Source organism: Cervus canadensis, chromosome 13 (genome assembly GCF_019320065.1).
Source record: "Cervus canadensis isolate Bull #8, Minnesota chromosome 13, ASM1932006v1, whole genome shotgun sequence".
Lineage (NCBI taxonomy): Eukaryota > Metazoa > Chordata > Mammalia > Artiodactyla > Cervidae > Cervus > Cervus canadensis.
Window position 1 is genome coordinate 50,525,389 of NC_057398.1, and position 22,885 is coordinate 50,548,273.

The 22,885-nt window shown below is 40.4% G+C and overlaps 2 protein-coding genes across 2 annotated transcripts in view; one reads left to right on the forward strand and one right to left on the reverse strand.

Moving 5' to 3' along the window:
- The window catches only part of LBR (lamin B receptor), a 28,689-nt gene extending 23,867 nt beyond the window's left edge, over positions 1-4,822 (forward strand). The window contains exons 12-14 of the mRNA XM_043485576.1: positions 1,737-1,817; positions 1,921-2,043; positions 2,778-4,822. Of these exons, the coding sequence (XP_043341511.1) occupies positions 1,737-1,817; positions 1,921-2,043; positions 2,778-2,938 (365 nt within the window). The 3' untranslated portion in view covers positions 2,939-4,822. The remainder of the gene's footprint in view (positions 1-1,736; positions 1,818-1,920; positions 2,044-2,777) is intronic.
- A 1,747-nt stretch (positions 4,823-6,569) lies between these two features.
- The window catches only part of DNAH14 (dynein axonemal heavy chain 14), a 394,377-nt gene continuing 378,061 nt past the window's right edge, over positions 6,570-22,885 (reverse strand). Inside the window, exons 80-84 of the mRNA XM_043484666.1 lie at positions 19,090-19,202; positions 14,793-14,932; positions 11,796-11,959; positions 7,200-7,346; positions 6,570-6,800 (exon numbers count right to left, since the gene is read on the reverse strand). Of these exons, the coding sequence (XP_043340601.1) occupies positions 6,585-6,800; positions 7,200-7,346; positions 11,796-11,959; positions 14,793-14,932; positions 19,090-19,202 (780 nt within the window). The 3' untranslated portion in view covers positions 6,570-6,584. The remainder of the gene's footprint in view (positions 6,801-7,199; positions 7,347-11,795; positions 11,960-14,792; positions 14,933-19,089; positions 19,203-22,885) is intronic.

Genomic DNA, 22,885 nt, shown 5'->3' on the forward strand with positions numbered 1-22,885 from the left:
TTTTCAGATGAGTCAGCTCTTTGCATCAGGTAGCCAAAGTATTGGAGTTTCAGCTTCAACATCAGTCCTTCTAGTGAATACCCAGGACTGATCTCCTTGAGGATGGACTGGTTGGATCTCCCTGCAGTCCAAGGGACTCTCAAGAGTCTTCTGCACCACAGTTCAAAAGCATCAATTCTTTGGCACTCAGCTTTCTTTACAGTCCAACTCTCACATCCATACATGACTACTGGAAAAACCATAGCCTTGACTGGACGGACCTTTGTTGACAAAGTGATGTCTCTGCTTTTTAATATGCTGTCTAGGTTGGTCATAACCTTCCTTCCAAGAAATAAGCGTCCTTTAATTTCATGGCTGCAGTCACCATCTGTAGTGATTTTGGAGCCCCCAAAAATAACGTCAGCCACTGTTTCCATTCTTTTCCCATCTATTTGCCATGAAATGATAGAACTGGATGCCATAATCTTAGTTTTCTGAATGTTGAGCTTTAAGCCAACTTTTTCACTCTCCTCTTTCACTTTCATCAAGAGGCTCTTGATTTAAAAATAATATAATTATTGTTAAAAACAATAAAATTTATTGTTTTAGTAATGATTCATTTTTTTCTGGTAGTACCTTGAAAAATAGGAAGATGGTCTTGCCTTCCTAGAGCTTATGCTCTTACAGAAGAAATAAGACACTCACACACTGGATTGAGGCAGAGGAAGAGTCTAGAGGAGGGACTAATAGAGCAAATATGATGGGAGTTTAAGGTAGAGAGCACGTCTCTCTGGGGAATATCACTGTAAACTTATTGGAGAATGTGGTGTTTGATCTGACTGTTGGGTGGGTGAAAGTGGCATGGGGAGATAGATACATCAGATGGAGGGAACAGCTTGACCAGGATGGTGGGGAAGTGAGGAGTACAGCTTGGCTGATGGTAGCAGGTTAGATTCAGGATGGGTTTTTTCTTTTGTTACACTGTTCATTAAACATGTCCACCAGAGGGAGGGCAGGGAAAATGAGTACTGAACTGCAAATGTTGCTAGTTATGCTACACTAATATCTATGGTAGAAGAAAAATTCAAGTCTCTGGTTGAAATTAAGGTTTAGTTTCAGTATTGGTTTGGTTAACACATGGCTGTGTGTTATTCAAGACAGGCTATGTCTATTTTATGGTTAAGCTAAAAATAGGGAGTAGAGTTATTTTTTACTACTTTATTGAGGACTGATGATACATAGTCATATGTCAGGGTCTCTTAGTTTTGACATTTTGAAATCTGAAATAAAGCTACCAGCTTAAGAGGCTTGCAGTGGGATTCAGCATATATTAATATTTATGTGCATGTTGTTCTGGTGCAGATTCTGAGCTATAGTTTTATTAATGAAGCATTCATGTTACGGTCAGTAGATGTCATAACTAACAGATGAACTCCAGTATTGATTTTATTGTAATGTAGGCTGCAGTAGATTTTATTCATGGATGCACCATGAATAATAATGCATATTTGTTAGTTTTGCCTTCAAGGTGTCCCCAGGTAGATGAGGAAAGCTGTAAGATAGTGAGCTATCAGGATTGGATCTTCTTTTGTCATCCTGAGATTGAGAGGGTTTTAACAGTTCTTAAGAGATCAGACTCTTCTGTACTTTGGACATTTCCTTGGAACACAGGAATCATTTCTAAATGAAATTACAGATGCTTTAAAATAAAGATGATATGTAAATTGTTAACAAATGAAATTTCTAAAAAATTACAGTGTGTGGATTTGTAATCTTCCGATGTGCAAATTCTCAGAAAAATGCATTCCGGAAAAATCCCACTGATCCAAGGCTTGCACGTAAGTATTGGTTTATATTTATTGTATTTTTGCATTACATAAAGCTTTTATGTCTCTGCTTGTCTATAGATCATTAAACATTTATTTTTTTATTTCTGTATAGATTTAAAAACCATTCATACTTCCACGGGAAAAAATCTTCTTGTTTCTGGATGGTGGGGTTTTGTTCGCCATCCCAATTACTTGGGTGATCTCATCATGGCCCTGGCGTGGTCCCTCCCATGTGGTAAGCATTCAGGACGAGAGCGGATGGGACTCTTTCCCAGGCCGCCCACACATGTCTGTCCTCTGTGGGTCTGGGTGTTGTCTCTGTTAGAGGTTGGGGTTTCTTGTTCCCCGACTGAGTGCTGTGTTATTCTGTTTCCAGCACCTCATTCATCCTGTGTCTGAGGGGAATTAGGAATTCACAGAGCATGAAGTTTTACTCTAAAATCCTGCAAGCAGAACTTTGTTTTCAACTGTAGCTGGTAGCTTTTTTTCTAAGCAGACTATGTAGGAATTAATTAACTTTTTATTCATGACTCGCTGTTCATGGATTCTGAAAAAATCTGGTTCTTAAGAAAAGGCACACATAGCTTTGTATGTGTCTGGGTCCACCCACAGCCTGCGGTGCTGTCTGCCCTGCTCTGCGGTGATGGCCAGCCGTTCTCTACCCCGAGCGCCAGAGGGGAGGAAATGGAGAGGTTCGCTTTAATTAGAAGGACAGATGTTCTGATTAGGAAGGATTGTTAGGATGGATTAATCACTCTTCTCTGAATAGCTTTTAATTCAACTACTATCTTCTGCCACACAGCAGTGGGATTTTATGAACTGGTTTAGTTGTTTCCCCCATTATTGGAGAAAATGGAGTAATGGGACGCCCCAGTTTTAGGCTATTTGGGGAAGCGCAGGAAACAACGTTGTGTAGTTATGTAGTGAGAAATAAAAATACTAGGTACTGTTTACTTTTGTTATCTCCAGGTTTCAATCACATTCTGCCTTATTTCTATGTGATTTATTTCACCATCTTGCTGGTGCACCGGGAAGCCCGCGATGAGCACCACTGTAGGAAGAAGTATGGCCTGGCGTGGGACAAGTACTGCCAGCGAGTCCCCTACCGCATATTCCCCTACATCTACTGATTCTGCTCTGGTGCCCTCTAAATACTCCTGCAGTTCTATCTTCCGTTTGCAAAAAAAAAAAAAAAAATCCAAAATGAACTTTCTTTCATTGCACTGACAGAATCTGTATATTTCTTTTTCAGGCAGGACTATAGATAGAGCCAAGTAGTAAGTCTTTTCATGTATCCATGTTTATTAAATCATAACAATTAACATAAGGAAAATATAAATAGAATTTGCACTCTTAGGAAATTTTTAATCTTTAAAGATCTGAGAACATAAAACAGTCTTATAAATGCACTGAATACTATTGATGTTCAGGATTTTTGATTACCTTTCAAATTTTGATTCTTTTGTCCAGTTGGTTTGGTTTTTGTCTTAAATAAAAACACTGTTACATTTTAAAGTTCATTTATGTTTTCTTACATTAAGGGGATAGAATTTTCATTTGTTTCCCTTCAAGTTAAATCATTTTCTAGTTACATGATTTGAAAGTAAAAACCGATTGTCTGTTCAATGCTGTACGGGAAGGGGAATAACTGATAGTGGACACTGTTTAATGAAGACCATTAGTAGTGGTTTGCTTAACCTCAGCTTCTAAAACTGCATTTGAAACTGTAAATACATAGCTTTTATGTAATATATGGTGACTTCAGGTTTTTCTGTATAGTGTTTTGAATGTGAAATAATTTTCAGACTAACTTTGGGTTGGCCAGAATATTCATTTGGGTTTTTCCATAAAAAACCTGAACGAATTTTTTTATCCAACCCAATATCTTTTAAACAAACATTTGCAGTGTTTTAATTAAGTTTTGTAAAGTAATACATGTTAATTAAACATTTTGAAACAAGGAGAATTCATTTACTATTGTATGAAAGATGCTATTAAAACATAGGAAGGATATTTTTTCCTAATCCAAAGTTTGTGAATTTGGCTTTGCTACCTCAATTGCAGGTGTTTGTTGGCCTTTATAAACTGTTGCAAATAGAAAAATAGAATAAATATATATTTTTGGAGTAACATCACTATTTAAACCTTTTTACACAGATTGGTGTTTAAAAGTTTGCCATTTCCAGAAAGGCTAATATTTTTGTATGTTTTTGACTTTTTTAATTAAACTGTGTTTTTGCTACTGTTAGTTCATGCAGTGTATACTGTATTTTGCATATCTTTTATATTTACAAAATTCTACTCCCTGTTAAGGAGTGTTGTGTTCATCTTTCGAAATCTATTTATCTAAAAGCAATTTAAGGGAATAGTTTAAAATCATTTCTTTTGGTTTAATAGATGTGCATAAGGTAGCTTTAGCTATTAAATTCTACTTAAGTTGATATAGTCTCATTATTAATTGTCCTTTAATGGAACAGTAGCAAATTCACTAAGCTTTCATATTCAGAGTTAAATTGTTCTCAGTATCTTAAACATAGGCAAATCTAATAAATATAGTCTGTATGTTGGGGTTTTCAATTATACATTTTATATATGAGCCATTTAGATATGCAGTGTTTATTCTGTGCTACAGTTTGAAGTGTATATAACTGTGCTTGTGTTGATGTGATCATGAAGTTGGTTTGCTCAAGCATTCCACATCCTGTAATCTTTAAATGTGGTTTTGGTGAAATTGTCAATGTTTATTAGTACTGATGTATGCAAGCAGTTTTTTTATGCTTTTCTTCTGGCATCAGAAAATGTTGTCCCAGCTTGTTCTATACTAGATTCACCAGTGAAGCATTAGGGGAGGAGGAGGGATCATTAATTCTTTCCTTGTTAATGAAAAAAGGGCTGTTACCAACACAGTGCTACAATTTGTTTTTAATTTGTTTTTGACTTTTTTTTTGACAAGTTTTATAATGAAGTTTTAAGTTGGAAATAAAGTTGAAAATAAAGATGTTGCTTTGACCACTTTGGAATCTCTCTCTTGTTTTTTTTCCAGGCTGTAACTCTGGGATCATTGGGGCCAAAACAGGAACCCTTAGATTACTGCTCCCCACCCAACCCCTAGTTTATTCCAGGATCCTTTGGGTCCCTCCTGGACCACGAGCAATCCTAAAGGTAGACTGAGATCCCTGGCAAACTGCAGTTTGCATCAAGGTTCTCAGACATCAGAGCTTGAAAAGGGTTAGTGGAGGGTCTCAACCTGCAGATGGTGATCATAGATTTAGTATTTGTTCTTTGAGAAAATAGAAGAATGATCAAAAGTGTCATAGACTCAGTAATACTTTGAAATGAATTTGTATTAATTACAAATGCACCCAAGTGCATTTGAAAGCCAGTATATGTATGTGAGAGACAGTTGTGTGTCAGTGAGATCAGATCATGTCTTTATCTCTCTTCTCAGTGTGAAATGACTTTGCATAAAGTGGGTGTGTCAGAATACACTCCAAAACCAAGTAAGTTAAAAATATCACATCATGTGATTCTTGGTCTTATTTTTGTACTCTTTGAGGAAAAGTTTGCTTATTGGTGGTTTCTATAACTCATGGACTGTTTTGTTTTAGCAAACCATGGATAATTCCTAAAACTATTTTAATTAATTCACTGGACCAAATAAGACCTCACCTTGTTTCTTTTGTTAAAATCCTATATTTTGTCATTTTCTTATTGATTCCTGAATGACAGGGGCTAGGTCTTTATAATTATTTTCTGCAATACTGTGTGTAATTAGATTCTCAATGTATATGCATTTGATCATGTGACTTTCAGTGCAGTTTCCTAGACAACAAAGTAAGTAGATGTTGATATTTTGTTCATGGCTATTAGAGTCTAGTTCTGGTGTGAGCCTTCTCCACAAGCTCTTCTCCCCCTTCTTACAGACAGAAGGGATAGTTTGATCTTCATTTGTGGAAACATGGGATTTGTTTTCTGCCAGTGGGCCCACTGCTGAGGTGATGTGACAACGACCTGGCGTGAATCCAAGCCCTGCTGCTGGCAGTGTGAGCTCGGGCAACTCAAGCTCTCGGAGCGCCAGTTTCTTCGTGTGTGAAGACTGACACACCACATGGTACATGGGTGGCCTGAAGGCATAGGAATTTTTATGAGTGTTCAGCATAGTTGGTGCTCAATAATAAAAATCTACCTACAGAAACACATTTTGACATGCAATTTTCACATTTTTCATCCAGTTTTGACATTGAATTCTCAGCGTTGGTTTTTCAGTGGAAAGAGAAAATCTGGTGAAATCAGAACAAGATCATTTCTTTAAGGGAAGAAACTCTTTTGTCTCAAAAGTCTGCAGTCAGGCCAACAGTGTCATGTTCTGTGTTCTCTCAGAGCAGCTGGGGAAAGTATTCCAAAGAACTGCTCTTCACGTATATGTTTTATTGTGTTGCAGAAATCACTCTAAAGTCAAAAATTTCGTAAGAATTAGATGCCCTAATACCATGCTAGTTGCCGTGGCTTTCCCTTTTAGAAAAGTCAGACCTGCTTTCTGGGGCATGTTCTCTCACCTGGAGGAGAGCCCACCCACAGGGACATTGCTTAGAATGGAAGCAGCTGGGAGCTTCCCCTGCATGTTAAAGTTTTCACATACAAATGGAAGGAAGAGATGGCACTGTCCAATCTGCCTTGATCACACAGCTTTTTTTCATGAAGGATGTTGACTACATGTGAATGCCTTGAAGCATGTAACTGGTTAGAGTCAACAATTACATGGTTTGTTATGGAAGTTTATTTTTCATTCTCCTCACACAGCAGTGCAACCTGCATTGTGATCCAGTGACTAGGAGGTTTCTTTGTGGATAAGTACACAGATGTTAAAAAGTTTGAGGATAAACCAGCAGCTGTCAAAATACCCGACCTCTCAGGTGTCTGGTAAACTGGGCATTCAAAAGTATAGAGTTCTGGCTCTGTCTGCTTAGATGCATTTGATCTTTCAGTAGAAATCTAAAAAATAAATAAATAAATGCTCAAATTACACAGTTCAAGTAAGCCAGTGGCTCACATTTCTTTTACACGAGATTTGGGGAGTTTGTTATAAATTGAATACTTTTAACTTTAGGTGGTTATGTGGTTATGTAACTGCATATAGAATTATGCCTGATTTTTTTAGAGTTACTAGTATAGCTTTATAGTACGTATTCTTGAGAAATCACACTAGATGTTTGTACAGCATCTATTTTAGGTTTTAGGAGTATTTGGGGCTATTTTACATGTTTGTAGTCTGAAGTATATCGGCCAGTCTCCCTAGTGAAATCATAAGGATGGGAAGTAGAAGGAATGGTTGGTACTACTGAGGGAAAGCTCAGTGGTTTAAAACTTTGTGATAAACATCTGGGAGATTACCTTTGTTGGCAAGAAGTATATTTCAGGAAAATCACAACATATCTCACAAGGTAGCGAGTCTTCTAGTACTTTTTCTTTGTGATTCCACCTTGCCCCCTCAATGAATAAACCAAAGACGTGAACTCCAACATGTGTGGGGTCTGTGCCCTAGGAACAAAGAGAGGTGGTGTCAGAGGGTCCCAGATGAGATGCTCCCTTTAATAGAAGCTGCATCTAGAGGAAAGTCAGGGAGGAGGCCAAAGAGGAGGAGGTGCACTTCCCTGCCATTGCCATGTGGGTTCTAAGGCGAGTACTTCTCCTTAGAGGTACTCATTGCCAGGTTCTAAGGCAAGCACTTCATTTCTCTTCCTTCTCTGAGAGCATGAGTGATTTGTAGGTTTTAATCTACATATGATGATCCTGGATTGACAAGTATTTCAAATACAGTAAAACTTCAAATTTCTAGAATTGTAATCCTTAGGCCACTTTTTAAAAAGAGAGCAGAAACAATGACAAAACAAGTCAATCTTCTAGTAAGATGGCAGAGTAGCAAGCCCCTGTGCTCACCTCTTCCTATGGTCACACCATATTTACAGAGCAAATATTGATGAGAATGATCTGAAGACCAGTAGAAAAGATTTTCTGCAACTCAAGATATAAAGAAGGAACCAAAATGAGACAGGTAAGAGGGGCAGAAATGCAGTAGGGTAGGCAGACCACAAACGGGGAGGATACTCACAATTGCAGAGGTTCTCCTCTACATGGAGCAAGTGGTCTGAGTGTACATGGAAGTTTCTCCAGGATAGATCACATGCTGAGCCATAAAAACAAGTCTCATTAAATTTAAGATTGTTGCAATCATGTCAAGTTCCCTACCACAATGCTAAGAGACTAGAAATTAACAAGAACAAAACCTGTACAACACAAACATACAGACACTAAACAATAGGCCATTAAACAACCAATGGGTGACTGAAGAAATCAAAAAGGAAATAAAAAAAAATACCTTAAGACAAATGAAAATGGAAGCACAATGATCCAAAATCTACAGGATGCAGCAAAACAGTTCTCAGAAACAAGTTTACATTGATGAAAGCCTACTTTAGGAAACAAGAAAAATCTCAAACAACCTAACCTCACATCTAAAGGAACTAGAAAAAGAACAAACAAAAACTCAAGGTTAGTAGAAGAAAATAAATAATAACAATCAGAGCAGAAGTAAGTAAAATAGAGACTAAAAATATAGAAAAGATCAATGAAACTGAATCAATGAAGCTGATTCTTTGAAACATACCACAAAATCAATAAACCTTTAGCTAGACTCATCAAGAAAAAAAAGAGAGAGGGCCCAAATAAAATCAGAAACAAAAGAGAAGTTACAAATGAGACCACAAAAATTTAAAAGATCAGAAGAGATTACCATGAACAACTACATGCCAATAAAATAGACAACCTAGAAGAAATGAATAAATTCCTAGAAATGTACAATCTCCCAAGTTTGAATCAGGAAGAAATAGAAAATATTAACAGACTGATTACCAGTAATGAAATTGAGTCAGTAATGAAACATAATCAAAACACTGCCAACAAACAAAATCCTGGACTAGATGGCTTCACAGGGTGTTAAAGAAGAGTTAACATCCATCTTTCTCAAACTATTCCAAAAAATTGAAGAGGAAATAATGCTTTGGATCTCATTTCACCAGGCCAGCACTACCCTGAAACCAAAACCAGCAAAAGATAGGACAGAGAAAAAAAGAAAATTACAGGCCAATACCACTGATGAACATAGATGCACTAATCTTTATGGGAATGTAAAGTGGTGCTGCCACTATGGAAAATAGTATGGCATTTCCTCAAAAATTTCAACAGAATTACCATATGATCCAACAGTTCCGCTCCTAGATCTTACCCAAAAGAACTGAATCAGGGACTCAAACAGCTGTCTGCACACCCATGTTTGTAGCAGCACTGTTCACAATGGCCAAATGGAATCGACTCAAGCGTCTATGGACAGAGGAATGGATGGAAAAAATATGGTGTTGTGGACTAGAAGTCTTTTGTTGCTAAGTCACGTCACTAAGTCATGTCCAACTCCTTGTGAGCCCATGGACTGAAGCATGCCAGGCTTCCCTGTCCTTCACCATCTCCTGAAGCTTGCTCAAACTCATGTCCATTGAGTAAGTGATGCCAAGCAAACACCTCATTCTTTGTCGCTATACTATTTTCCATAGTGGCAGCATCACTTTACATTCCCATAAAGATTACTGCATCTATGTTCATCAGTGGTATTGGTGTTCATCAGGGGTATTCTCCCCCTGCCCTCAATCTTTCCCAGCATCAGGATCTTTTCCAATGAGTCAGCTCTTCACATCAGGTGGCCAAAATATGTATCCTCCTCAGATTTATAAATTGAGGCCCTATTGCCCAGAGTAGCTATATTTAGAGATGAGGCCTCTAAAGAAGCAATTAAAGTCATATGAATGGGGGGTTCTTGACCCAATAAGATGGATGTCCTCATAAGGAGAAATGCCAGAGAGTTTGTTCTTTCTCTCTCCACACATGCACATCAAGGAAAGGCCAGGTGAGGGCATAGCTAGAAGACAGCTGTCTGCAAGCCAGGAAGAACTCTTAGCTGGCACCCTGATCTCAGGCTCCCAGTCTCCAAAACTGGGAGAAGATACATTTCTGTTATTTAGGCCATCCTGCTTGTGGTGTTTGTTATGGCGGCCTGAGCTGAGATGTGGTATACACATACAATGAAATATTTAGTCTTAAAAAAGAAGGAAATTCTGACACATGCTACCACATAGATGACATTATAAAGACATTATGCTATGTGAAATAAGGTGCGTGCTAAGTCATTTCAGGTCTTCCCTCATACCTCAGTTGATAAAGAATCTGACTGCAGTGCAGGAAACCCAGGTTCGATCCCTGGGTCGGGAAGATCCCCTGGAGAAGGAAATAGCTACCCACTCCAACACTCCAGTATTCTTGCCTGGAAAATCCCATTGACAAAGGAGCCTGGTGGGCTGCAGTCCATGGGGTAACAAAGAGTTGGGCACGACTGAGCAACTAACACTTCACTTCACAAATCACTTCAGTCGTGTCTGACTCAGCAACCCTGTGGACTGTAGCCTGCCAGGCTCCTTTTTCATGGGATTCTCCAGGCAAGAATACTGGAATGGGTTGCCATTCCCCTCTCCAGGGGATCTTCCTGACCCAGGGATTGAAACTGCATCTCTTAAGTCGCTTGCATTGGCAGGTGGGATTCTTTATCACTAGTAAGCCAGTCACAAAAGGACAAATACGATATGATTCCACTAATATGAGGTTCCTACAGTAGTCATATTTTTAGAGATAAAAAGTAGTGTGGTGGTTGGGATGGTTGGAATGGGGAGTGTTTAATGGGTATGGGGTTCCAGTTTGAAAAAATGAGAACGTTCTGGAGATGACTGCACAACAGTGTGGATATACTCAATGTCACTGAACAGTGCAGTTAACAGTAGTTAAAATAGTAAATTTTACGTTATGTTTATTTTATGACAATCAAAAATAGAAAAAAAGTAATAGAATAAAAATTCAATTAAAAAAAAAGGAAAAATGAGGAGTGATTTGCTCTACTAAGCCTCCATATATAACTTAAAACTTCTTGACCTGTGTAGTATCGGTCCTGGAATAGAAAAACAGATTGCTAAAACAGATTGGAGTTGTGTAAACCACAAGAGTGGCCCTCAAACCAGTGGGACAACGGTGGGAGCGTGATGGGGTTAGGATTGGCCTCGAGAATCTGGCTGTCAGCACTCACACGCCCAGATAAACTGCTTCCAGCATAATTTGCTGAGTGCCCTGAGTTTCATGGCAGGCTGGGTGGGGGCTTCTCCTTGAAAGTGGATGAACTCTGGAGTGAGTGGGTTGCTGAATGGCAGGCTGAGCTGCCCTGAGGAGAGATCTGCCCTATTTGTTTGGAATATTACCTTTGGGGGCTTCCAGTGTTTAAGACTTTGCCTTCCAATGCAGGGGGTCTGAGTCTGATCCCTGCTCAGGGAGCTAATTTCCCACATGCCTCATGACAAAAAAAAACCCCAAAACATAAAACCAAAGCAAAATTATAATAAACCATAAAATGGTCCACATCAAAAAATCTTAAAAAAAGAAAGAAATACTGCTTTCAAATCCTGATGTAGAAGTGTTCAGTCTTCATTTATGTCAGGGGAGAGTTATAAACAGAAGCAATATTGTAATAAATAAAAACTTCAAAAATGATCCACATTAAAAAAAAATCTTAAGAAAAAAGAAATACCATCTTCAAATCCTGATCTAACAGCATTCAGTCTTCATTTATGTCAGGGGAGAGTTGTACAGTTCATTTATTGTATTTATCTAAATCTTTTATTCACTTAATATATTTATAATTCTTCCCAACTCCCTAGAAGCAGAGTGGGAGAGATGGCATTTGATGGCATTTGGGCTTGAAGAGAGACTATACCATGCTCTAGTGCATGAAGGTTTGTTGATGGAATGATTGATGGATGGATTGAATGAATGAATGATTATCCTTTCCAACCTCTGAAGTATTCCAGTACTTCAGTATTCAGAATTCCAGTATTCCAGTACCTTAAAGGCTCTCCTGACTATGTTGAGTTTCTTCTGGATGATTATGGAGAATTCCTTGTCTTTGACGTCGGTGGTGTCCGAGATCACATGGTGGGTAAAAGTCAGGGCATCTGTAGAGATTCCTTGGGACCGTCCATAGTCTTGAAGCACAGTGATAAGAAAGGCTTTGGAGAAAAACATGTGCCAAGTTCCTTGTGAGTCTCAGGCACTCAGAAGCTGTGCCTGTCCCAAAGTTTCCCGTGGGGATTAGCAATACTGATATCTCATGGGAAGGGAAGAGTGGAGAAGAAAGTGTCAGGAAATGCCCGTGGTGTGTGTGAGAAGGGGCTGGATGGGAGGAGAGTATAAATCCAACTGCCTCACTCAGGACTTGGGGATATTAGTCTGGCCAGGAGCACGAGCTTCCTGGGAAACATGAGAGCATTTGTAGGCCCAGTGACCCTCCCATATTCCACAGGGGAAGAGAGGGGCTATGGATCCCAGGACCTGATCACTTTTGACCCAGTCTTGGCTAATCAAAGTACCTCATATTCCTGGCAGCAAACATGGGGCTCAGGGGCAAAAGCCGAGACCCAAGTGTGTCAGAGCCTTTCTCAAGAAATGACATATGGGGACATCCCTGGTGATAAGTGGTTAAGACTCCATGCTCTCAATGCAGGGTGCCTGGGTTAGACCCCTGGTTGGGGAACTAGATCCCAAATGCCACAACTAAGACCCCTATGGACCTTAGGAAGAGGAAGGCCCTTTTTCCTCTGGAGGTGCTAAACTTCTTGTGGCCATTTTTTCCCTTGGTTGCATGGAGAAAGGCTACGTGCAGCAGAGGAAAAAAAAAGAGACCAAGCTATAGCAAAAACAGAGCTGAGACATGAGGAGGCAGCCTGAGAGTGACATGGAGGATTTTGACTACCTGAATCCAGCCATGCTTGAAGCCAGACCCCTTTGGCTTCCTTTCCACTTATATGTGCTTATAACTTGCCCTCTTTTGCTTACACAAGTTTGGATTGCCTTCTGTAGCTTGATACCAAGATACCTAACAGAATTCTTAACTGTTCTCCTTGCCACCAGCTGCTTTTCTCTTGTTTAATTCTTGTTCTGCATAAATTGCCAGTTGAGTAACTCCATTCTACTTGATCATGTGACACTGCTGCCTAGAAGCCACCACACCAGAGTGAATTTTAGTTTCTTTTGACTGGTCAAGTTAAAGCCTGTCATACTGGCATGCCTCTTCTACTCTAAATACCTACTCACTGGGCCTGACTCAGTGCCTCTGCTCAGCCTTCAGCCTTAGATAATCTTTCTCAAATTTCCCTACAATTCTTCAAGGCCCAAGAGACCATCTCTACAGGCCCAGCCAGAAGTGACCTCTCTCCGTGCCCCTTTCAGAAGACTAAATGCTCCAGGAGAGGATGCTATTTTCTCTGATAAAATGCTATTCGTAGTTTAGTGCAGTGGTTAAACATGTGAATTTCCAAGTCAGATAGGCTAAGTTTGAACCTTGGCTCAGTTGCTAATTGTGTGACTTTAGACAAATTATAACGTCTCTCTGCCTAGGTTTTCTTATCTGAAAATAGGGATAAAAACAGTGACAACATTATAAGAACATTATAAGATTTTCATGAGGATTAAATGACTTAATAAAGACAAAATCCTGGGCTTCCTTGGTGGCTCAGTGGTAAAGAATCCACCTGCCAATGCAGGGGACACGGGTTCGATCCCTGCTCCGGGAAGATCCCACGTGTCGCAAGACAACTGAGCCCATACACCACAACCACTGAACCTGTGCTTTACAGCCCAGGAGCCACGACTCCTGAGCTCACGTGTCATGACTGCTGAAGCCTGAGCGCTCCAGTGCCCGTGCTCTGCGGCAAGAGAAACTGCTGCAGTGAGAAGCCCGTGCGCCATGAGAGAGCAAACCCTGCTCTCCACAACTAGAGGAAAAGCCCAGGCAGCAACAAAGACCCAGTGTGGCCAAATAAGTAAATAAAATTATAAGAATCATACACACACACACACACACACAATCCTTAGAGAGTGCCTGGCGCCTGGTACTAATAAGTACTATAGTTAGTAAGTACTAAGGGTGCTAACTGCTGTCCTCTTATTCTGTCCCTACCTGGATAGTATCTAATTGGTAAGAAGGAAGCGTCAAGTCTCATCTTAGAAGTTATTTCCTTAGTGGCCTTCCCTTCCCTGACCCTTAGTTTAGGTCTTCCTGTTTTAGGCTCTAAGAATATTCATCTATTCTTGTATTCATTCAGAAATGCACTTACTCTTTCTTCAAATATTTACTGAGAATTTTTTTGGTGCTGAGGGCTATATTAGGTGCTTGGAATACAATAGGGAATAAAAATGGAACTGGCTCCTGCCTTTGTGGATCTTACAGACTAATGCGGCCCCTTTACAACTCTCATTACACCCTGACCATACATTATTGTAACAGGTTCTGGTTGAATATCTGTCTTTCCTGCTGGACATTTGTGCCAATCTGGTGGGGCCTAGGACCCAACAAACATTAAATGAATAAATGAACGAGATGGCTGAAGCACAGAATCAATCCCTTGGGCAGGTGCCCATCTCCAGGAGTCCACTCTTAAGATGCAGTGGCTTTGGAGAGGCATCTAGTCTTGTTGGATTCTGACCTCATAGGATTAATGACCTAGAGCTGAGGAAGGGAGACTCTTGCCAGGGTGAGGGTGAGGGTGAGGGTGAGGTCTGACAAAGATATGGGTCTATTCTGGCGCTTGAGGAGATGGGGCAAGGGAAGGGCGTGGATGGGGAGGGAGGAGAGAGACTGCTCTAGTGCATGCAAGAGGACCTGGTACCTGTATATATGTGTTTGTGTGTGTGTGTGTGTGTGTCTGTTGGGGTTGGGGGAGCAGGGCTAGCCTAGGGACCTCTCATCCCAGAGAGGAAGAGGACAGGGAGAGTGCTGGTGGAGGTGTTGGGGACAGACTTGCCTGGATCAGGTATAGGGCTGGTCCAGGTTCTCATGCTCACCTTGTGGAAAGAAGAAAGCTGGGAGCCAGTATCTTGCAGGAAATCCTTCAGAGAATTCACTGTTTTGCTCAGTGGAGTATTTGGGGTCTTGGCTAGGTGATGTGCTGCTGTGCTTCCAAGCTGTGACATGTCTCATATACCTGTTGGAAGGCAGACCACAGATTGGTGTGGTTAGAGGTATAATAATTGCACATTTTCAGATGATGTGAGCAATTTCTTCCAGCCTATCCTGGATTCCTCCTTCCCTTTTCATCTCAAACTCTCCCCCTTCTCTGGACTCTTACCCTGTAGTTTAATGAAAACCAGCTATGGCTTTAAAGTTTTTGAGAACACAAAGCCCTGGGAGGCAATTAACAAGTGATCTGGTTATTACAGTAGGAATCTTGACTGGGCTTTGTGGATTCTTGCAGATTGGGTTTGAGTTACTGCCTTCTCTAAGAAGATAAACAGTAGCATTCACTTATAGTTCAATGGTGAAAGAGACAGTTTGGTACAGACTTTGGAACTAGGTTTTCCGGGTTCAAATCTCAATACTTCCACTTTCTGGCTGTGAAAATTTGGGCAAGTTGCTCCATGTTTTTGTGTCAATTTCCACATCTCTAAAATGAGAATGATAAATAATAGTACCTACTTCATATCACAGGGTTACTATGAGAATTAAGTCAATTAGTATGAGCAAAATGCTTTGAAAAATGACACCCTGTGTGTGTGCATTCTCAGTCATGTCTGACTTTCTGTGACTCTATGGGCTGTAGGCCACCAGGCTCCTCTGTCTGTGGGATTCTCCAGACAAGAATACTGGAATGGAATGCCATTTCCTTCTCCAGATCTTTCCAGCTCAGGGATGGAATCTGCATCTCCTGCATCTGCGGGTGGATTCTTTACCGCTAAGGCAGAGGAATCAGAGATTAAATTGCCAACATCCATTGCATCGTAGAAAAAGCAGAGAGTCCCAGAAAAACATCTACTTTTGCTTTATTGACTACCCCAAAGCCTTTGACTTTGTGGATCACAATAAACTGGAAAATTCTTAAAGAGATGGGAATACCAGACCACCTTACCTGCCTCCTGAGAAATCTGTATACTGGTCAAGAAGCATCTGTGTGCAGTTAGAACAGGAAATGGAAGAACAGACTGGTTCCAAATTGGGAAAGGAGTATGTCAAGGTGTATATTGTCACCCTGCTTATTTAACTTATATGCAGAATACATCATGTGAAATGCCAAGCTGGATGAAGCACTAGCTGGAATCAAGATTGCTTGGAGAAATATCAATAACTTCAGACATGCAGCTGATACCACCCTTACAGCAGAAAGTGAGGAAGAACTAAAGAGCCTTTTGATGAAAGTTCAGTTCAGTTCAGTTGCTCAGTCATATCCGACTCTTTGTGACCCCATGGAATGCAGCACGCCAGGCCTCCCTGTCCATCACCAACTCCCAGGGTTTACTCAAACTCATGTCCGTTGAGTCAGTGATGCCATCTAACCATATCATACTTTGTCGTCCCCTTCTCGTCCCACCTTCAATCTTTCCCAGCATCAGGGTCTTTTCAAACAAATCAGTTCTTTGCATCAGGTGGCCAAAGGTTTGGAGTTTTAGCTTCAGCATCAGTCTTTCCAATGAATATTCAGGACTGATTTCCTTTAGGATGCACTGGTTGGATCTCCTTGCTGTCCAAGGGACTCTCAAGAGTCTTCTCCAACACCACAGTTCAAAAGCATCAATTTTTTGGTGCTCAGCTTTCTTTACAGTCCAACTCTCACATCCATACATGACTACTGGAAAAATCATAGCTTTGACTAATAGACCTTTGTTGGCAAAGTGATGTCTCTGCTTTTTAATACGCTGTCTAGGTTGGTCATAGCTTTTCTTCCAAGGAGCAAGCGTCTTGTAATTTCATGGCTGCAATCACCATCTGCAGTGATTTTGGCACCCAAAAGAGTAAAGTCTGTAACTGTTTCCATTGTTTCCCCATCTATTTGCCGTGAAGTTATGGGACCAGATGCCATGATCTTAGTTTTCTGAATGTTGAGTTTTAAGACAGCTTTTTCACTCTCCTCTTTCATTTTCATCAAGAGGCTCTTTAGTTCTTCTTTGCTTTCTGCCATAAGGGTGGTGTCATCTGTGTATCTGAGGTTATTGATATTTCTCCCTGCAATCTTAATTCCAGCTTGTACTTCATCTAGTCCAGCATTTCTCATGACATACTCTGCATATAAGTTAAATAAGCAGGGTGACAATATACAGCTTTGACATACTCCTTTCCCTATTTGTAACCAGTCTATTGTTCCATGTCCAGTTTTAACTGTTGCTTCTTGACCAGCATCAGATTTCTCTGGAGGCAGGTCAGGTGGTCTGGTATTCCCATCTCTTGAAGAATTTCCCACAGTTTGTTGTGATCCACACAGTCAAAGACTTTGGCATAGTCAATAAAGAAGAAGTAGATGTTTTTCTAGAGCTCTCTTCCTTTTTTGATGATCCAGCAGATGTTGGCAATTTGATCTCTTGATCCTCTGCCTTTTCTAAATCCAGCTTGACCATATGGAAGTTCAAAATCAGCAAACTAAAATGGACTGGAATGGGTGAATTTAACTCAGATGACCATTATAACTACCACTGTGGGCAAGACTCCCTTAGAAAAAATGGAGTAGCCATCATAGTCAAGAAGAGTCCAAAAGGCAGTACTTGGATGCAATTTCAAAAATGAAAGAATGACCTCTGTTCATTTCCAAGGCAAGCCATTCAATATTACAGTAATCCAAGTCTATGCCCCAACCAATAATACTGAAATTAAAAGAGGAGAGTGAAAAAGTTGTCCTAAAACTCAACATTCAGAAAACTAAGATCATGGCATCTGGTCCCATAACTTCATGGCAAATAGATGGGGAAACAATGGAAACAGTTACAGACTTTACTCTTTTGGGTGCCAAAATCACTGCAGATGGTGATTGCAGCCATGAAATTAAAAGATGCTTGCTCCTTGGAAGAAAAGCTATGACCAACCTAGACAGCGTATTAAAAAGCAGAGACATCACTTTGCCAACAAAGGTCTATTAGTCAAAGCTATGATTTTTCCAGTAGTCATGTATGGATGTGAGAGTTGGACTGTAAAGAAAGCTGAGCACCAAAAAACTGATGCTTTTGAACTGGTGTGGTGTTGGAGAAAACTCTTGAGAGTCCCTTGGACAGCAAGGAGATCCAACCAGTGCATCCTCGAGGAAATCAGTCCTGAATTCATTGGAAAGACTGATGCTGAAGCTGAAACTCCAATATTTTGGCCACCTGATGCAAAGAACTGACTCATTGGGAAAGACCCTGATGCTGGAGGAGAAGAGTATGACAGAGGATGAGATGGTTGGATGGCATCACTGTCTCGATGGACATGTGTTCGAGCAAGCTCTGGGAGTGGGTGATGGATAGGGAGGCCCGGCATGCTGCATTCCATGGGGTCGCAATGAGTAGGACACGACTGAGTGACTGAGCTGAACTGAACTGAACTGAACTGAACCACCTGGGAAGCCCAACACCCTGTGAGGCACTCCTTAAATGTGAACTACTGTCATGCCTTTCAAATTATTTTGTGCCATGTATTAAAAATTTTAAAAATTATATGTAAATAGTTTTTATTTCTTTTCACATTTCTTCCTGCTAGTGTCACATGACACAGTGTAGCATAACAGAAAGAGGAATGTATTAGGTTCTGTTTCTACCTCTGTCTCTTAGGGTAGAGTGACCTTGGAAGGAACTCTCCAGTTCTTAGGTCTCTGCTTCCTCCTCCTAAACTGAAGATAAGAATCCCTCCTTTTGAGGAGAGGGTGGAATGTTTGGAGAAAGTAACATGGAGACCTACGTTACCATCTGTAAAATAGATAGACAATGGGAATTTGCTGTCTGGCTCAGGGAACTCAAAGCGGGGCTCTGTAACAACCTTGAGGGGTGGAGCGGGGAGGGAGGTGGGAGGAAGCTCAAGAGGGAGGGGACATATGTATACCTATGGCTGATTCATGTTGATGTTTGGCAGAAACCAACACAATTCTGTAAAGCAATTATCCTTCAATTAAAAAAATTTTAAAATAAAAAAAAACCCAAAGTCTTAAAAAAAATACTGATATTAACACATTTGCATCTTAAATAAAATACCATAAAATTTTTTAAATTAAAAAAAAAGAATACCTCTTTTGTTTAAATTCACATGTTGCAGTGAGAACTCAGAGGCAAAGGATGTGAAATTACATGGTGAAACCACTAAGCTCCAAATAAAAATGATGCAGAAACATAGAGCGGCCTTTCTACATACCGATGATGTATTGCGGTGTACGCCATTTTGGCCCAGGTGTTAAAGAAGTTCAGCCTCTGGATGAGGTCATTCACCCAGGAACTCAGGGCTTTACATGACCTGTAGGCATATTTCTGTTGGGATTGAGAAACAGGCACATCATTTTTTTTTTTTTTTTTTTAAAGATTTTGTCTTTGAAGTCATTAAGAACATATCTGTACACTTTGGTGACAGACTCAATTTTTATGCTTTTTTCTTCCCCCTGGGCCTGCCCTATGCAAATTGGGCTTAGTCAGGAGTGCTGTTCTACCTGAAGTCCTTACCCTGGTCCTCGGACCTTCCTTTGACCTTCTTTTGTTCTATTTTCTTGGGCTTTTCCCTTCCTTGTCTTTTAGCCACCGCCATTTTGCCAGAAATAAATAACTTGGCAAGAGGATGCTATTTTCCAACTAAAAGCACTGAGTGAGAAATCTGAAAACTCTTAACCAGGGCAAATCAGCACAATCTTAACAGTGCCTTGGATAAAACACTTGCAAGTTTCCATTCTGGCTAGTCTTTCCTCATTCTTTTCAAGTTCTTCAATCAGTCTTCTTTGCTGCCCACCCCTCTACCCACCCACTTCCTTCCCCTTATCTGGGAAGATTACCTTCACAGGCCATTAAGTCTAAGTAATCTCAACTTTCTGGCCTTCCCCTATACAAAATTCTATAAACCTCCATCCACTATCTCCCTCCCCACCCCCACCCCTTTTCCTTACAGGTTCGAGTCAAGCTGGTTACTGCCCCTGTGCACTGCACAGCACTTCTGGAGTATTTTTGCTTTTCTGAAGCTTCAACTTCCATTTTCCATCCCTTTGTTTATTAACACACTCTTCTGTCTTAAATACACAAGCCACCTAACATGCAATCCTGCTTGTTTGATCCTCAACAGAATAGTAAACTGCATTCAAAAATAGATTAAAAGGATCATAAACAGTGATCAGGTGGGATTCAGCCCTGGGAGGTAAGGATGGGTAAACATGAAGATCAAAAAATGTGATTCACCACAACGTAGGAATGAAGGATAAAAATCCCATGATCATTTTGTTAGGTAGTTAGAATAGAAAACAGGAGTTCAAAATGGTGGTGGCTAAACGACAAGGAAGGGAAAAGCCCAAGAAAATAGAACAAAAGAAGGTCAAAGGAGGGTCCGGGGACGGGAGTGAGGACTGCAGGTAGAACAGCACTCCTGATTAAGTCCAATTTGCATAGGGAAGGCCCAGGGGGAAGGAAAAAAACATAAAAAGAGGAGCCAAAGGGCTCTCGCTCTCTCTCCCACGCGTGTGTACGCTCGCTGGTTCTTTCTTTCTTTCTCTTTCTCTCTCTCTCCCGCGCGATGGGGCACTCTTCTCTTCGCGTCTTTGAGTCGACGTGCCCTCGTGCCTCTAAGATGGATTTTCCTGCTATCTTCTAAATAAAATAGAGCTGTAACTGATTTCTCTAAGAGCTATAGCATGGTCTGTCCAAGACCCGAGAGCTGTGACAAGCCGAGAGGGGCTTTAATGTCTGTCACTCCAAATCCTTGTGATGAGACAAAAACCGAGGAGCAGACACTCGCCTGGCAATTTCAATAGATGCACAAAAAGGATTTGACAAAATTCAACATCTTTTCATGATAAAAACTCTATACAAATTATGTATAGAAACAATGTTCCTCGGAAAAATGGGGGTTGCCAGAAGTAGATGGGAGGGGGAAATACGATAATGTAGATCAAAGAGTACAAATTTTCAGTTATAAGAAGAATAACTTTTGAGGATCTAAAGCATAGTAATAATATAGTATTTTGTACTTAAAAATTGCTGAGAGTAGATCTTGATCATTCTTACCACCATAAAAAAAGTTAACTGTGTTAACTATGTGAGGTGATGGATGCATTAATTATCTTGACCTTGGTAATCATTCTACAATGTATATGTATATCAGATCATCGTGTCATACACTTTAAATATATACAACTGTCATTGTAAAATTTTCCTCAGTAAAGTTAATAAAAACACCACCCTACTTGTGTGTTGCAAAGGAGGCAAAAAAGGCCCCTTGTAGCTCTCTAGGCTTGATCTTCTTTTCTCTAGTCAGGCTTCTTGAACAACTTCATTGACTCCTGTCCCCTCTTCCCATTGCCTGCTAAACCTATTGTCATTTGGTGTCTTCATTAGAAGTCATCAAGGACCTTATACATTCCATATTCATGATCCCACCCTAGACTCATCCCTCCCATTTGCCTAATTTGTATTCTCTGCAGCTTTTGACTAAGTTGATTACTTCCTCCCTCTCCTGCCTTGACTCCTGTGTCCACACTCAATCCTAACTTTCTCTTGAATTCTCTACTTCTAAAGTTTCATTCTTTGACTCCTCCTCTGTTTCCCTCCCTTTCAGGTGGTGTTGCCTAATATTCCCTCACCCTTCTTCTCTCCCTACTTTACATTCTCTCTCTCAGATCTAATTCATTGTGGTTTCCACTACTTTTTCTAAGCTGATAGTACTGATATCTTGCTTTGCACTCTCATCCACTTTCTCCTGGATAGCTTCACTTGGAAGCCTCCCCTAGCTTCTCGAGATGTTTCATGTCCAAAACAGGATGTCAGCATCTGCCCTCGAACAGCCTCTGTTTCTGCCCACTCTGTCTCTAAATGGAACTATTACCCACCTAATTGCCCAAGCCATACATTTCTCCCTGGCTAATTTCAGCTCTTGCCATTCGGTCAGATATGCCCTCATTTCACCCCATAGGAAACTAAACCTAGAGGATTCCAACTGAGCCATGCTCTCTCAACTTAAATTTGAACTCATGTGACTCCCAGCCCTTTCACTGGTTAACTTTCTTAGTAAGTCATGAAGCCTCTCTGCTGTTCAGTTTCCATATCTGTAAAATAAGGATATTGGAGCAGAGGAACCCCAAGATCCTTGCAAGATGTGAAGTCTTATGATTCTAAGTATGTGCAGCTTGCAGATCCAATATCTCAATTCTCTTCACAGCTTGCACTCAGTTTTTAAGTATTTATAATTGTCATTGCTTTCTCTAAACTCTATGTTTTCTACTATAGGTTTTAAAAGTACCTTTATTGAGATATAATTCACAAACCATATAATTTATTCATGAGGATTCTGTCCATTCATCAGGAATATTTGAGTTGCTTCTGTCTTTTGGCTCTGAATAATGCTGCTGTGAACAGTCATGACAAGTTTTTTTTGTGTGTGTGGGTACATGTTTCAACTTCTCTTGGGAATATACCTAGGGTTGGAACTGATGGGTCAAATGGCAACTCTATGTTTAACTATTTGAGGAAATAAAATACTATTTTCCAAAGTGGCTACACCATTTTACCAAGAGCAGTATATGAAGATTCCAGTGTCTCTGTATCCTTGCAATGTTTATTATTGTCTGCATTTTTCTGTCCATCATGAGTGTGAATGAGTGCTCTGTTCTGTTGACTCTTTGTTGACCCTATGAACAGAAGCCTGCAAGGCTCCTCTGTCCATGGGATTCTCCAGGCAAGAATACTGGAGTGGGTTGCCATTTCCTCCTCCAGGGGATATTCCTGACCCAGGGATCAAACCAGCATCTTTGCGTCTCCTGCACTGGCAGATGGATTCTTCACCATTGCGCCACCTGGGAAGTAACCATCCTAGTGGGTGTGAAATTATACCTCATTGTGGTTTTGATTTGCACTTCCCTGATGATGAATGATGTTAAGCATCTTTTCGTGTGTCTGCATACCTTTTGATTACAGATAAATTTTAGAAAGTAGGCAAATTCACAAAGATGTAAATCACAAAT